At 45.9% G+C, this 16,338-nt stretch overlaps 1 protein-coding gene across 1 annotated transcript in view; it reads left to right on the top strand.

The window, feature by feature from the left end:
* The window catches only part of LOC128687831 (neural cell adhesion molecule 1-like), a 158,923-nt gene that overhangs the window by 48,276 nt on the left and 94,309 nt on the right, over positions 1-16,338 (top strand). The window contains 2 exon segments of the mRNA XM_070083832.1: positions 5,535-5,747; positions 7,299-7,447. Coding sequence (XP_069939933.1) covers positions 5,535-5,747; positions 7,299-7,447 — 362 coding nt within the window.

Below are 16,338 nucleotides of genomic sequence, written 5' to 3'. Positions count from 1 at the left end.
TAGTTGACTGGTGTGGGTCACATAGTGGACTGGTGGGTCACATCCTGTTAGTGGACTGGTGTGGGTCGCATCTGCGTGTTAGTGGACTGGGTGTTAGTTAGTGGACTGGTGTGGGTCACATGATGGGTGTTAGTGGACTGGTGTGGGTCACATGATGGGTGTTAGTGGACTGGTGTGGGTCGCATCCTGGGTGTTAGTGGACTGGTGTGGGTCACATGTTGGGTGTTAGTGGACTGGTGTGGGTCGCATCCTGGGTGTTAGTGGACTGGTGTGGGTCACATGATGGGTGTTAGTGGACTGGTGTGGGTCACATGATGGGTGTTAGTGGACTGGTGTGGGTCACATGATGGGTGTTAGTGGACTGGTGTGGGTCACATCCTGGGTGTTACTGGACTGGTGTGGGTCACATCCTCGGTGTTACTGGACTGGTGTGGTCACATCCTAGGTGTTACTGGACTGGTGTGGGTCACAACCTGGGTGTTAGTGGACTGGTGTGGGTCACATCCTGGGTGTTACTGGACTGGTGTGGGTCACATCCTGGGTGTTACTGGACTGGTGTGGGTCACATCCTGGGTGTTACTGGACTGGTGTGGGTCACATCCTGGGTGTTAGTGGACTGGTGTGGGTCACATCCTGGGTGTTACTGGACTGGTGTAGATCACATCCTGGGTGTTACTGGACTGGTGTGGGTCACATCCTGGGTGTTACTGGACTCGTGTGGGTCATATCCTGTCACATCCTGGTGTTAGTGGACTGGTGTGGGTCACATCTGGGTGTTAGTGGACTGGGTGTGTTAGTGGACTGGTGTGGGTCACATCCTGGGTGTTAGTGGACTGGTGTGGGTCACATCCTGGGTGTTAGTGGACTGGTGTGGGTCACATCCTGGGTGTTAGTGGACTGGTGTGGGTCACATCCTGGGTGTTAGTGGACTGGTGTGGGTCACATCCTGGGTGTTAGTGGACTGGTGTGGGTCACATCCTGGGTGTTAGTGGACTGGTGTGGGTCACATCCTGGGTGTTAGTGGACTGGTGTGGGTCACATCCTGGGTGTTAGTGGACTGGTGTGGGTCACATCCTGGGTGTTAGTGGACTGGTGTGGGTCACATCCTGGGTGTTAGTGGACTGGTGTGGGTCACATCCTGGGTGTTAGTGGACTGGTGTGGGTCACATCCCTGACTGGTGTTCACATCCTAGGTGTGGACTGGTGTGGGTCACATCCTGGGTGTTAGTGGACTGGTGTGGGTCACATCCTGGGTGTTACTGGACTGGTGTGGGTCACATCCTGGGTGTTAGTGGACTGGTGTGGGTCACATCCTGGGTGTTGACTGGTGTTATCCTGGGTGTTACTGGACTGGTGTGGGTCACATCCTGGGTGTTTGGAGGTGTGGACTGGGTGTTGTGGACTGGTGTGGGTCACATCCTGGGTGTTACTGGACTGGTGTGGGTCACATCCTGGGTGTTAGTGGACTGGTGTGGGTCACATCCTGGGTGTTAGTGGACTGGTGTGGGTCACATCCTGGGTGTTTACTGGTGTGGACTGGTGTGGGTCACATCCTGGGTGTTAGTGGACTGGTGTGGGTCACATCCTGGGTGTTAGTGGGTCACACTGGATGTTACTAGACTGGTGGACTGGTGTGGGTCACATCCTGGGTGTTACTGGACTGGTGTGGGTCACATCCTGGGTGTTAGTGGACTGGTGTGGGTCACATCCTGGGTGTTAGTGGACTGGTGTGGGTCATATCCTGGGTGTTAGTGGACTGTGTGTGGGTGGTCACATCCTGGGTGTTACTGGACTGGTGTGGGTCACACTGGACTGGTGTGGGTCACATCCTGGGTGTTAGTGGACTGGTGTGGGTCACATCCTGGGTGTTAGTGGACTGGTGTGGGTCACATCCTGGGTGTTAGTGGACTGGTGTGGGTCACATCCTGGGTGTTACTGGACTGGTGTGGGTCACATCCTGGGTGTTACTGGACTGGTGTGGGTCACATCCTGGGTGTTACTGGACTGGTGTGGGTCACATCCTGGGTGTTAGTGGACTGGTGTGGGTCACATCCTGGGTGTTACTGGACTGGTGTGGGTCACATCCTGGGTGTTACTGGACTGGTGTGGGTCACATCCTGGGTGTTAGTGGACTGGTGTGGGTCACATCCTGGGTGTTAGTGGACTGGTGTGGGTCACATCCTGGGTGTTACTGGACTGGTGTGGGTCACATCCTGGGTGCTACTGGACTGGTGTGGGTCACATCCATAATGTTATTGGACTGTTGTGGGTCACATCCTGGGTGTTACTGGACTGGTGTGGGTCACATCCTGGGTGTTACTGGACTGGTGTGGGTCACATCCTGGGTGTTACTGGACTGGTGTGGGTCACATCCTGGGTGTTACTGGACTGGTGTGGGTCACATCCTGGGTGTTACTGGACTGGTGTGGGTCACATCCTGGGTGTTACTGGACTGGTGTGGGTCACATCCTGGGTGTTACTGGACTGGTGTGGGTCACATCCTGGATGTTACTGGACTGGTGTGGGTCACATCCTGGGTGTTACTGGACTGGTGTGGGTCACATCCTGGGTGTTAGTGGACTGGTGTGGGTCACATCCTGGGTGTTAGTGGACTGGTGTGGGTCACATCCTGGGTGTTAGTGGACTGGTGTGGGTCACATCCTGGGTGTTAGTGGACTGGTGTGGGTCACATCCTGGGTGTTAGTGGACTGGTGTGGGTCACATCCTGGGTGTTAGTGGACTGGTGTGGGTCACATCCTGGGTGTTACTGGACTGGTGTGGGTCACATCCTGGGTGTTAGTGGACTGGTGTGGGTCACATCCTGGGTGTTAGTGGACTGGTGTGGGTCACATCCTGGGTGTTAGTGGACTGGTGTGGGTCACATCCTGGGTGTTAGTGGACTGGTGTGGGTCACATCCTGGGTGTTAGTGGACTGGTGTGGGTCACATCCGGGGTGTTACTGGACTGGTGTGGGTCACATCCTGGGTGTTAGTGGACTGGTGTGGGTCACATCCTGGGTGTTACTGGACTGGTGTGGGTCACATCCTGGGTGTTACTGGACTGGTGTGGGTCACATCCTGGGTGTTACTGGACTGGTGTGGGTCACATCCTGGGTGTTAGTGGACTGGTGTGGGTCACATCCTGGGTGTTAGTGGACTGGTGTGGGTCACATCCTGGGTGTTAGTGGACTGGTGTGGGTCACATCCTGGGTGTTACTGGACTGGTGTGGGTCACATCCTGGGTGTTACTGGACTGGTGTGGGTCACATCCTGGGTGTTAGTGGACTGGTGTGGGTCACATCCTGGGTGTTAGTGGACTGGTGTGGGTCACATCCTGGGTGTTAGTGGACTGGTGTGGGTCACATCCTGGGTGTTAGTGGACTGGTGTGGGTCACATCCTGGGTGTTAGTGGACTGGTGTGGGTCACATCCTGGGTGTTAGTGGACTGGTGTGGGTCACATCCTGGGTGTTAGTGGACTGGTGTGGGTCACATCCTGGGTGTTAGTGGACTGGTGTGGGTCACATCCTGGGTGTTAGTGGACTGGTTTTGGTCACATCCTGGGTGTTAGTGGACTGGTGTGGGTCACATCCTGGGTGTTAGTGGACTGGTGTGGGTCACATCCTGGGTGTTAGTGGACTGGTGTGGGTCACATCCTGGGTGTTAGTGGACTGGTGTGGGTCACATCCTGGGTGTTATCCTGTTTGTTGCTGGACTGGTGTGGGTCACATCCTGGGTGTTACTGGACTGGTGTGGGTCACATCCTGGGTGTTACTGGACTGGTGTGGGTCACATCCTGGGTGTTACTGGACTGGTGTGGGTCACATCCTGGGTGTTGCTGGACTGGTGTGGGTCACATCCTGGGTGTTACTGGACTGGTGTGGGTCACATCCTGGGTGTTACTGGACTGGTGTGGGTCACATCCTGGGTGTTGCTGGACTGGTGTGGGTCACATCCTGGGTGTTACTGGACTGGTGTGGGTCACATCCTGGGTGTTACTGGACTGGTGTGGATTGCGTCCTAAACCACTAGCCGGAAAAAATAACTAATGAAAAAACACTAGACGGAGAAAAAATCACTATTAAACAAACCGAAATGAACTACCAGCTGGAAATAAAACCGTAGTTATAAACCACCTGGTATAAATAAACCACTAGACAAAAATAAATCACTAGAGAAATAAAATAGAAAGAACAGAAATAAACCACTAGCTAGAAACAAACCACTAAAACAAAAATTATAACACTGGTAAGAAATTATTAATCAGCATCCATAAATAAACGACTGGCAAGACAAAACTATTAACTAGAAATAAACCCATAGACAGAAATAAACCACACTCCAAAAAGAGTGCGAAATAAAGCACTAGTTAGAATAAACACCAACTAGTAAAAACTAGATAAACCAATAGTTAAAAACAAACCACTAACAAGAAATAATTCACTAGCCTTAAATAAACCACTGACCCACAGTAAACAACTTTCCGGAAATAAACCATTTGCCAGAAATGAAATAAACTATTTGTCAGAAATAAACCACTTGTCAGTTAATAAACCACTATCAAAAATAAACCACTTGTCAGATATTAACTATCCAAAAAATAAACCACTTGTCAGATATTAACTATCCAAAAAATAAACGACTTGTCTGAAATAAACCAGTTGTCAGAAACAAACCACTAGCCAAAAATAAACCACTTGTCAGAAACAAAGAACTACCAAAAATCCACAGCAGCTGCCAGATGCACAATGCAATAATAACATCTAAAGAGAGCAATTGATATTTAAGCATAAATCTGGAGTAAGTTCGTGTCCAGTCGTACGTTACTAGAACGATCCCTTCATTCTTGGTAAACTCTGATCGATTCCTGAGACGGATGAGCTGTTGAGGTACCTGGGTACGAGTCAACTGTAGTTAGGTTACGTAAGATTAGTCAGGAAACAGGACAAGTGTTACCTGACGCGGGTCTTAGTCATATGATGACCCATCGTTGAAGTTTTCGATCATCTGACTGAGGCCTTCTGCTGGCTTACCTGTTGACATTAATTGACTGTAGTGAGTAGCATCCAAGAACAGAGGAGAGGAATTAGCAACTGTGCTAACACCTGGTGCCCCTGTTCATGTTTCAGGAAATAAGTACCTGGGGAGCTAATCAATGGCATTCTTAGGGAGTAACTGACTTGTAGATAACTTAGTTAACGTGCACAACATGTACAACACTTGGCTATCTTTTTAAGATAGCCACACAGGGGCCTCTTCAGTTCAGTACATATGTTGTATTCTTATCAAGATTGATGGACTGATTATATCGACTCCTAGCTGAGGGACTGATTACCTAAAATTCCTTCTGATACTCACCATTCTTTGTATTGGACTGGTGAAGCCACTGTGTTACGAAACGTTTCCTTAAAAAAGACACCCAAGTGTTGCACATACGTCAGTAGGTATCGTCCCTAACGAAAATAAGCCAAACTACTGGTCTTTCTAGGGTTATTCTTTGTTATAATCAGTCATGGAAAATAATATCTCTGCTTCAGGTGTACCAGCGCCGAGGGTAACGTGGTGGCAGGGAGCGAAACTAATAGACAACAGTAGTTACGTGGTGAGCAACAGTGGTCTTACGCACACTGTTAATGACGTGATGGTGGGACCACTCACACGAGACCTGGTACAAGCGCCCTTCATCTGTAGGTCGGAGAACAACCCACTCTCTCCACCCATGGACCGTACAATACATCTTAAAATACATAGTCAGTATCAATCGTCCTCAAATTGTGTGTGTGTATGTATGTATTCACCTAATTATAGTTGCAGGGGTCAAGTCATAGGTCCTGGTCCCTCCTATTCACTGATCGCCACTAGATCCACTCTCTCACTGCTTATCGTACCTCTTCTTAAAGTTATGTATGGCTCCTGCCTCCACTACATCATTCTTCAGATTGTTCTACTTCCTGACAACTCTGTGACTGAAGAAGTGCTTCCTAACAATCCTGTGAGTCATCTGAGTTTTAAACTTCCAGTTGTGACCCCTTGTTGCTGTGTCACAGCTGTGAAACATTCTGTTCCTATCAACCCTAACTTTGTCAAATCCTCTCAGTATTTTATATGTTATCATATCTCTCCCCCCCCCCATGCCTTCTGTCCTCCAGTGTTTATCAGGGTGAGATGAACTTGGCTTTTGATGTTGTGTCATTCTCAAATTGTTGTTCAGTCTCTCTCCTCACTCATGCATATTTATTTCTGGCTCTTCTCCTCGTTTCCTTGTTTTCTTGAGTTCTGTGCCTTTTATATTGTTTATATTCTTTATTACGTATATCTTGTGCCTCTTTGTAACTCTGGGTGAACCACGGACTTTGTAACTCTGTGTGAACCATGGACTTAATCTGTAACTCTGTGTGAACCATGGACTTACTCTATAACTCTGGGGGAACCATGGACTTACTCTATAACTCTGTGTGAACCATGGACTTACTCTATAACTCTGGGGGAACCATGGACTTACTCTGTAACTCTGGGTGAACCATGGACTTACTCTATAACTCTGGGTGAACCATGGACTTACTCTGTAACTCTGGGTGAACCATGGACTTACTCTATAACTCTGGGTGAACCATGGACTTACTCTGTAACTCTGGGTGAACCATGGACTTACTCTATAACTCTGGGTGAACCATGGACTTACTCTATAACTCTGAGGGAACCATGGACTTACACTCGTCTTTCCAGTGCTTTTGTTTATGTCCTGGGTATGAATATCTCTTCTGCCTCCTGGCACTTTCTGGCCACGTACTCAGTCGTCTCACTTGCTATCATTTCCTTTTCCCTGGGCAGCTCCTTCAGGAATTGTCTCATGCCTGTGTAGTCTCCTGTCTTAAAACTTGGTTCCTGACACCCTTCCGGTGCAACTTCTCTCTCCAAGCTTACTTTTACAATGTATTTGCAGCTGAGGACCATTTGGTCGCTACCACTGAGGGTACAATTGGCGTTATATCTACAGTTCACAGTTACAAGCAAATTTAGGAAATTTGCTCAGTATATATGGTATCTTATTTTCATCATTATTTTACTGTCCTCAATAAGTGAACAATTAAGCCCATAGTGTTCAAGACAGTGATCATATGCCTGACCACATAATTTGTATTTGGTTTGATCATCATATCATGACTGGGTATTTGTGTATTGTTCCAGTCAGGGTATTGTGTCTTTATGTTCTTTATTTATAATAATAATAATAATAATAATAATAATAATAATAATAATAATAATAATAATAATAATAATAATAATGGTGTATGTAACAGTGGCGCCGCACCAGGTAGTACTGACGGAGGGGGTGATGGTAGAAGCGGGTGTTGAAGAACGTCTGGTATGCAAGGCTAGGGACACCTACCCTCAAGCTAACATCACTTGGACGCTTGACGGCAAGAAACTCAACTTTACTTCTAAGGAGGTAAGTCTTCTCGCCAGAGTTGTTAGCATTATACTCTTAGGGAAGTTGTAATCCCATAGACACCTTGTTATTATTGTCTAGAGAATGGTGCTAACATGTTATTGATACAGGGATTCGACAAACGCTTGTTCAGTAGCCTTGACAACAGCCTGTGAACCAGATTTTTACAAGTCAGTTCGGAATAATACTTAGCAAACAAATTTATGCCAGTAGAGATGTACCCAGACGGAGTAAAAACGTATGAGATCATTGAAGAAATGCTCATCTACTTCAGGTTTGCTATGATTTACAACTGAGGTCTACTGGATCCCATATATATATATATATATATATATATATATATATATATATATATATATATATAACGCTCATATATAGGACAAGTGAAAATTTGTGTATGCAATAATATATATATATATATAGTACTAAATTATTGTAAACGTATTTTAAATATATTTAGTTGGGTTAGGCTAAAATAAATTACTCTTGTTATAATAAGGTTAGGTAAGTCTTCTAAGATTCTTTTGGTGCAAAATTAAATTTTTTTACATTAACATTAATGAAAAAAATATATATATATATATATATACATATTCGGCACGATATATATATATATATATATATATATATATATATATATATATATATATATATATCTTCAGTGCTGGGCTCTATCCTCGCCCGTGTTATGGTTTGTTTGTAATCGTGTCATTACGATTTCGTGAGTCTTTCAAGCACATTTATCTTGCTTTATCACATTTTTTAAGTTCTTATGCAACATCTTTCCAGGGAATCAGGTATGCAGATGTGTCTCAGCGATATGCTATCTTACCTACATGAGGTATGCTCTGTTTGGTATGTTGTAGACTCCAATGCTTATATGGTCTGAGTGGTTTAATTTATGCCTGGCAGAGTCATGTGCGCCTTGTTTTGTCCTCGTTCCATAGCGATAATAGCACTGAAAGATTGAAAAGGTATAATGAATCGACAATATCATTATACCAAACCATACCACGGGCGGAGTTAGAACCCGCGATCTCTCAAAAACCCCAGACCGACGCGTTAGCCATTGGGCCCTGTGGCAGTCCACGGTTCTTTGAAGAGGAATGTAAGATCATTACGCAGAAAACGTGCAGCACGCAGTCTTAACTGGTTTTGAGGTGGTCAGTCCTTCAGCCTGGAGAAGAATTATGCTCCATATGCTGGAACAACGTAAAGCTGAAACACCGGAATGGACACTTGCATCTCGTCCAAGGTGAAGCGCAGAAATTCTTGTAGAAGCACGAATATAATCATTGAGAGGCAGTGTAGCAGATCATTATTTAAACTATACCACGGGTGGGGATAGAACCCGCGGTCAGAGAGTCATAAAACTTCAGATCGACACGTTAACCACTGACCCAGCTAGCTACAATAAAATTAATCCAGCTAGGTACATCTGTACACCATAGGAAGTTTTATGACTCTCTGTCCGCGGGTTCTATCCCCGCCCCGTCTGCAATCGTGTGATTTCGATTTCGTGAGTCGTCATATTTACGCTGTACTTATGGAAGATGCAATAGGCAACACAAAGATATGGAAAATGACGTTGTTGAAAAACAAAGGTATATGAGACAAAGTTAAACGGAGTCTACAAGTCGTCGCAGGAGACAGGCAAATCGAACGAGTCATTAACTTTACTGTCTTGGAGGGATATTAACCGGGGTTAGCCATACCCCTTAGTGGCATCAGAACCAGATAATTGGGGTATTGGAGTCCATCTCTGAACAATTTTCTGTTTTTCTATAAATATGATAAGGTAGGACGTGAACAACTATTGCAACAAAGATGGGATAGTCAGAATGTGGCACATATTTCCAGTAGCGTGTACTGACACACCTTCAGAAAACACATTCGTAACATTTGCAAAGAACTGTCGAGATTCGAACCAGAGACAAAGTTAGCGTTAGTCCTATACGCAGCCGCTGGGCTCCCATGGTCACGCCAGATCTGCCAAATATATTCCATGATATTACTAAATTTGAAAAGAGAAACTTTTGTTTTTCTTTTTGTGTCACCCTGCCTCGGTGGGATACGGCCGGTGCGTTGAAAAAAAATTAATAAACAGACTATTTGGCGCCACAACTGTAAATATTTTTTATATAGGTAAACTTTCAGCACCAACAGTCAGCTTGATAGAGATCTTGTCCCATCAATGATCAGAAAATATTTTTTTATAAAATCGTAAATGTACAATAATTACCTAACAACTTAAACATTAACACAGTGAGTTTGTCCTTTGTTTTGTTTATTATGAGTTAGATATTACGACTGTTTATATCCCTTGATGTTGTATGTCCTGGTGTTGTATGTCCTGGTGTTGTATGTCCTGGTGTTGTATGTCCTGGTGTTGTATGTCCTGGTGTTGTATGTCCTGGTGTTGTATGTCCTGGTGTTGTATGTCCTGGTGTTGTATGTCCTGGTGTGTTATGTCCTGGTGTTGTATGTCCTGGTGTTGTATGTCCTGGTGTTGTATGTCCTGGTGTGTTATGTCCTGGTGTTATGTCCTGGTGTTATGTCCTGGTGTTATATGTCCTGGTGTTGTATGTCCTGGTGTTGTATGTCCTGGTGTTGTATGTCCTGGTGTTGTATGTCCTGGTGTTATTTGTCCTGGTGTTGTATGTCCTGGTGTTGTATGTCCGGGTGTGTTATGTATTGGTGTGTTATGTCCTGGTGTTGTATGTCCTGGTGTTGTATGTCCTGGTGTGTTATGTCCTGGTGTGTTATGTCCTGGTGTGTTATGTCCTGGTGTTGTATGTCCTGGTGTGTTATGTCCTGGTGTTGTATGTCCTGGTGTGTTATGTCCTGGTGTTGTATGTCCTGGTGTGTTATGTCCTGGTGTTGTATGTCCTGGTGTGTTATGTCCTGGTGTTGTATGTCCTGGTGTTGTATGTCCAGGTGTTGTATGTCCTGGTGTGTTATGTCCTGGTGTTGTATGTCCTGGTGTGTTATGTCTTGGTGTTGTATGTCCTGGTGTTGTATGTCCTGGTGTTGTATGTCCTGGTGTGTTATGTCCTGGTGTTGTATGTCCTGGTGTTGTATGTCCTGGTGTGTTATGTTCTTGTGTGTTATGTCCTGGTGTTGTATGTCCTGGTGTGTTATGTCCTGGCGTGTTATGTCCTGGCGTGTTATGTCCTGGTGTTGTATGTCCTGGTGTTGTATGTCCTGGTGTGTTATGTCCTGGTGTTGTATGTCCTGGTGTTGTATGTCCTGGTGTTGTATGTCCTGGTGTGTTATGTCCTGGCGTGTTATGTCCTGGTGTTGTATGTCCTGGTGTTGTATGTCCTGGTGTGTTATGTCCTGGTGTGTTATGTCCTGGTGTTGTATGTCCTGGTGTTGTATGTCCTGGTGTTGTATGTCCTGGTGTGTTATGTCCTGGTGTTGTATGTCCTGGTGTTGTATGTCCTGGTGTTGTATGTCCTGGTGTGTTATGTCCTGGTGTTGTATGTCCTGGTGTTGTATGTCCTGGTGTTGTATGTCCTGGTGTTGTATGTCCTGGTGTTGTATGTCCTGGTGTGTTATGTCCTGGTGTGTTATGTCCTGGTGTGGTATGTCCTGGTGTTGTATGTCCTGGTGTTGTATGTCCTGGTGTGTTATGTCCTGGTGTTGTATGTCCTAGTGTGTTATGTCCTGGTGTTGTATGTCCTGGTGTGTTATGTCCTGGTGTTTTATGTCCTGGTGTTGTATGTCCTGGTGTTGTATGTCCTGGTGTGTTATGTCCTGGTGTTGTATGTCCTGGTGTGTTATGTCCTGGTGTGTTATGTCCTGGTGTGTTATGTCCTGGTGTGTTATGTCCTGGTGTGTTATGTCCTGGTGTTGTATGTCCTGGTGTGTTATGTCCTGGTGTGTTATGTCCTGGTGTGTTATGTCCTGGTGTTGTATGTCCTGGTGTTGTATGTCCTGGTGTTGTATGTCCTGGTGTGTTATGTCCTGGTGTGTTATGTCCTGGTGTGTTATGTCCTGGTGTTGTATGTCCTGGTGTTGTATGTCCTGGTGTGTTATGTCCTGGTGTTGTATGTCCTGGTGTGTTATGTCCTGGTGTTGTATGTCCTGGTGTTGTATGTCCTGGTGTTGTATGTCCTGGTGTTGTATGTCCTGGTGTTGTATGTCCTGGTGTTATGTCCTGGTGTTATGTCCTGGTGTTATGTCCTGGTGTTGTATGTCCTGGTGTTGTATGTCCTGGTGTTATGTCCTGGTGTTATGTCCTGGTGTTGTATGTCCTGGTGTTGTATGTCCTGGTGTTGTATGTCCTGGTGTGTTATGTCCTGGTGTTGTATGTCCTGGTGTGTTATGTCCTGGTGTGTTATGTCCTGGTGTGTTATGTCCTGGTGTTGTATGTCCTGGTGTTGTATGTCCTGGTGTTGTATGTCCTGGTGTGTTATGTCCTGGTGTTGTATGTCCTGGTGTGTTATGTCCTGGTGTTGTATGTCCTGGTGTTGTATGTCCTGGTGTTGTATGTCCTGGTGTGTTATGTCCTGGTGTTGTATGTCCTGGTGTTGTATGTCCTGGTGTTGTATGTCCTGGTGTTGTATGTCCTGGTGTTGTATGTCCTGGTGTTGTATGTCCTGGTGTGTTATGTCCTGGTGTTGTATGTCCTGGTGTTGTATGTCCTGGTGTGTTATGTCCTGGTGTTGTATGTCCTGGTGTTGTATGTCCTGGTGTTGTATGTCCTGGTGTTGTATGTCCTGGTGTTGTATGTCCTGGTGTGTTATGTCCTGGTGTGTTATGTCCTGGTGTGTTATGTCCTGGTGTGTTATGTCCTGGTGTGTTATGTCCTGGTGTGTTATGTCCTGGTGTGTTATGTCCTGGTGTTGTATGTCCTGGTGTTGTATGTCCTGGTGTGTTATGTCCTGGTGTTGTATGTCCTGGTGTGTTATGTCCTGGTGTTGTATGTCCTGGTGTGTTATGTCCTGGTGTTGTATGTCCTGGTGTTGTATGTCCTGGTGTTGTATGTCCTGGTGTGTTATGTCCTGGTGTGTTATGTCCTGGTGTTGTATGTCCTGGTGTTGTATGTCCTGGTGTTGTATGTCCTGGTGTGTTATGTCCTGGTGTGTTATGTCCTGGTGTGTTATGTCCTGGTGTTGTATGTCCTGGTGTGTTATGTCCTGGTGTTGTATGTCCTGGTGTTGTATGTCCTGGTGTTGTATGTCCTGGTGTTGTATGTCCTGGTGTTGTATGTCCTGGTGTGTTATGTCCTGGTGTTGTATGTCCTGGTGTTGTATGTCCTGGTGTTGTATGTCCTGGTGTGTTATGTCCTGGTGTTGTATGTCCTGGTGTTGTATGTCCTGGTGTTGTATGTCCTGGTGTTGTATGTCCTGGTGTTGTATGTCCTGGTGTTGTATGTCCTGGTGTGTTATGTCCTGGTGTTGTATGTCCTGGTGTTGTATGTCCTGGTGTGTTATGTCCTGGTGTTGTATGTCCTGGTGTTGTATGTCCTGGTGTTGTATGTCCTGGTGTGTTATGTCCTGGTGTGTTATGTCCTGGTGTGTTATGTCCTGGTGTTGTATGTCCTGGTGTGTTATGTCCTGGTGTGTTATGTCCTGGTGTGTTATGTCCTGGTGTTGTATGTCCTGGTGTGTTATGTCCTGGTGTGTTATGTCCTGGTGTGTTATGTCCTGTTGTGTGTTATGTCCTGGTGTGTTATGTCCTGGTGTGTTATGTCCTGGTGTGTTATGTCCTGGTGTGTTATGTCCTGGTGTGTTATGTCCTGGTGTGTTATGTCCTGGTGTTGTATGTCCTGGTGTGTTATGTCCTGGTGTGTTATGTCCAGGTGTGTTATGTCCTGGTGTGTTATGTCCTGGTGTGTTATGTCCTGGTGTGTTATGTCCTTGTGTGTTATGTCCTGGTGTTGTATGTCCTGGTGTGTTATGTCCTGGTGTGTTATGTCCTGGTGTGTTATGTCCTGGTGTGTTATGTCCTGGTGTGTTATGTCCTGGTGTTGTATGTCCTGGTGTTGTATGTCCTGGTGTGTTATGTCCTGGTGTGTTATGTCCTGGTGTGTTATGTCCTGGTGTGTTATGTCCTGGTGTGTTATGTCCTGGTGTGTTATGTCCTGGTGTGTTATGTCCTGGTGTTGTATGTCCTGGTGTTGTATGTCCTGGTGTGTTATGTCCTGGTGTGTTATGTCCTGGTGTGTTATGTCATGGTGTGTTATGTCCAGGTGTTGTATGTCCAGGTGTTGCTTGTCCTGGTGTGTTATGTCCTGGTGTGTTATGTCCTGGTGTGTTATGTCCTGGTGTGTTATGTCCTGGTGTGTTATGTCCTGGTGTGTTATGTCCTGGTGTGTTATGTCCTGGTGTGTTATGTCCTGGTGTGTTATGTCCTGGTGTGTTATGTCCTGGTGTGTTATGTCCTGGTGTGTTATGTCCTGGTGTGTTATGTCCAGATGTTGTATGTCCAGGTGTTGCATGTCCTAGTGTGTTATGTCCAGGTGTGTTATGTCCTGGTGTGTTATGTCCTGGTGTGTTATGTCCTGGTGTTGTATGTCCTGGTGTGTTATGTCCTGGTGTGTTATGTCCTGGTGTTGTATGTCCTGGTGTTGTATGTCCTGGTGTGTTATGTCCTGGTGTGTTATGTCCTGGTGTGTTATGTCCTGGTGTGTTATGTCCTGGTGTGTTATGTCCTGGTGTTGTATGTCCTGGTGTGTTATGTCCTGGTGTGTTATGTCCTGGTGTTGTATGTCCTGGTGTTGTATGTCCTGGTGTGTTATGTCCTGGTGTGTTATGTCCTGGTGTGTTATGTCCTGGTGTGTTATGTCCAGGTGTTGTATGTCCAGGTGTGTTATGTCCTGGTGTGTTATGTCCTGGTGTGTTATGTCCTGGTGTCTTATGTCCTGGTGTCTTATGTCCTTGTGTGTTATGTCCTGGTGTGTTATGTCCTGGTGTGTTATGTCCAGATGTTGTATGTCCAGGTGTTGCATGTCCTGGTGTGTTATGTCCTGGTGTGTTATGTCCTGGTGTGTTATGTCCTGGTGTGTTATGTCCTGGTGTGTTATGTCCTGGTGTGTTATGTCCTGGTGTGCTATGTCCTGGTGTTGTATGTCCTGGTGTTATATGTCCAGGTGTTGTATGTCCAGGTGTTCCATGTCCTGGTGTGTTATGTCCTGGTGTGTTATGTCCTGGTGTGTTATGTCCTTGTGTGTTATGTCCTTGTGTGTTATGTCCAGGTGTTGTATGTCCAGGTGTTGTATGTCCAGGTGTTGCATGTCCTGGTGTGTTATGTCCTGGTGTGTTATGTCCTGGTGTGTTATGTCCTGGTGTGTTATGTCCTGGTGTTGTATGTCCTGGTGTTGTATGTCCTGGTGTTGTATGTCCTGGTGTTGTATGTCCAGGTGTTGTATGTCCTGGTGTTGTATGTCCTGGTGTGTTATGTCCTGGTGTGTTATGTCCTGGTGTTGTATGTCCTGGTGTTGTATGTCCTGGTGTTGTATGTCCTGGTGTTGTATGTCCTGGTGTTGTATGTCCTGGTGTTGTATGTCCTGGTGTTGTATGTCCTGGTGTTGTATGTCCTGGTGTGTTATGTCCTGGTGTGTTATGTCCTGGTGTTGTATGTCCTGGTGTTGTATGTCCTGGTGTTGTATGTCCAGGTGTTGTATGTCCTGGTGTTGTATGTCCTGGTGTGTTATGTCCTGGTGTGTTATGTCCTGGTGTTGTATGTCCAGGTGTTGTATGTCCTGGTGTTGTATGTCCTGGTGTTGTATGTCCTGGTGTTGTATGTCCAGGTGTTGTATGTCCTGGTGTTGTATGTCCTGGTGTGTTATGTCCTTGTGTGTTATGTCCTTGTGTGTTATGTCCTGGTGTTGTATGTCCAGGTGTTATATGTCCTGGTGTAGTATGTCCTGGTGTGTTATGTCCTGGTGTGTTATGTACTGGTGTTGTATGTCCAGGTGTTGTATGTCCTGGTGTTGTATGTCCTGGTGTTGTATGTCCTTGTGTTGTATGTCCAGGTGTTGTATGTCCTGGTGTTGTATGTCCTGGTGTGTTATGTCCTGGTGTGTTATGTCCTGATGTTGTATGTCCAGGTGTTGTATGTCCAGGTGTTGTATGTCCAGGTGTTGTATGTCCTGGTGTTGTATGTCCTGGTGTTGTATGTCCTGGTGTTGTATGTCCTGGTGTTGTATGTCCATGTGTTGTATGTCCAGGTGTTGTATGTCCTGGTGTTGTATGTCCTGGTGTTGCATGTCCTGGTGTTGTATGGTGTTGCATGTCCTGGTGTTGTATGTCCAGGTGTTGTATGTCCTGGTGTTGTATGTCCTGGTGTTGTATGTCCTGGTGTTGTATGTCCAGGTGTTGTATGTCCTGGTGTTGTATGTCCTGGTGTTGCATGTCCTGGTGTTGTATGTCCAGGTGTTGTATGTCCTGGTGTTGTATGTCCAGGTGTTGTATGTCCTGGTGTTGTATGTCCAGGTGTTGTATGTCCTGGTGTTGTATGTCCAGATGTTGTATGTCCTGGTGGTGTGTGTCCAGGTGTTGTATGTCCTGGTGTTGTATGTCCAGGTGTTGTATGTCCTGGTGTTGTATGTCCAGGTGTTGTATGTCCTGGTGTTGTATGTCCAGGTGTTGTATGTCCTGGTGTTGTATGTCCAGGTGTTGTATGTCCTGGTGTTGTATGTCCAGGTGTTGTATGTCCTGGTGTTGTATGTCCAGGTGTTGTATGTCCTGGTGTTGTATGTCCAGGTGTTGTATGTCCTGGTGTTGTATGTCCAGGTGTTGTATGTCCTGGTGTTGTATGTCCAGGTGTTGTATGTCCTGGTGTTGTATGTCCAGGTGTTGTATGTCCTGGTGTTGTATGTCCTGGTGTTGTATGTCCTGGTGTTACATGTCCTGGTGTTGCATGTCCAGGTGTTGCATGTC

The sequence above is a fragment of the Cherax quadricarinatus genome, chromosome 10 (assembly GCF_038502225.1).
Source record: "Cherax quadricarinatus isolate ZL_2023a chromosome 10, ASM3850222v1, whole genome shotgun sequence".
Lineage (NCBI taxonomy): Eukaryota > Metazoa > Arthropoda > Malacostraca > Decapoda > Parastacidae > Cherax > Cherax quadricarinatus.
This window is presented reverse-complemented; position numbering and strand designations above follow the sequence as displayed.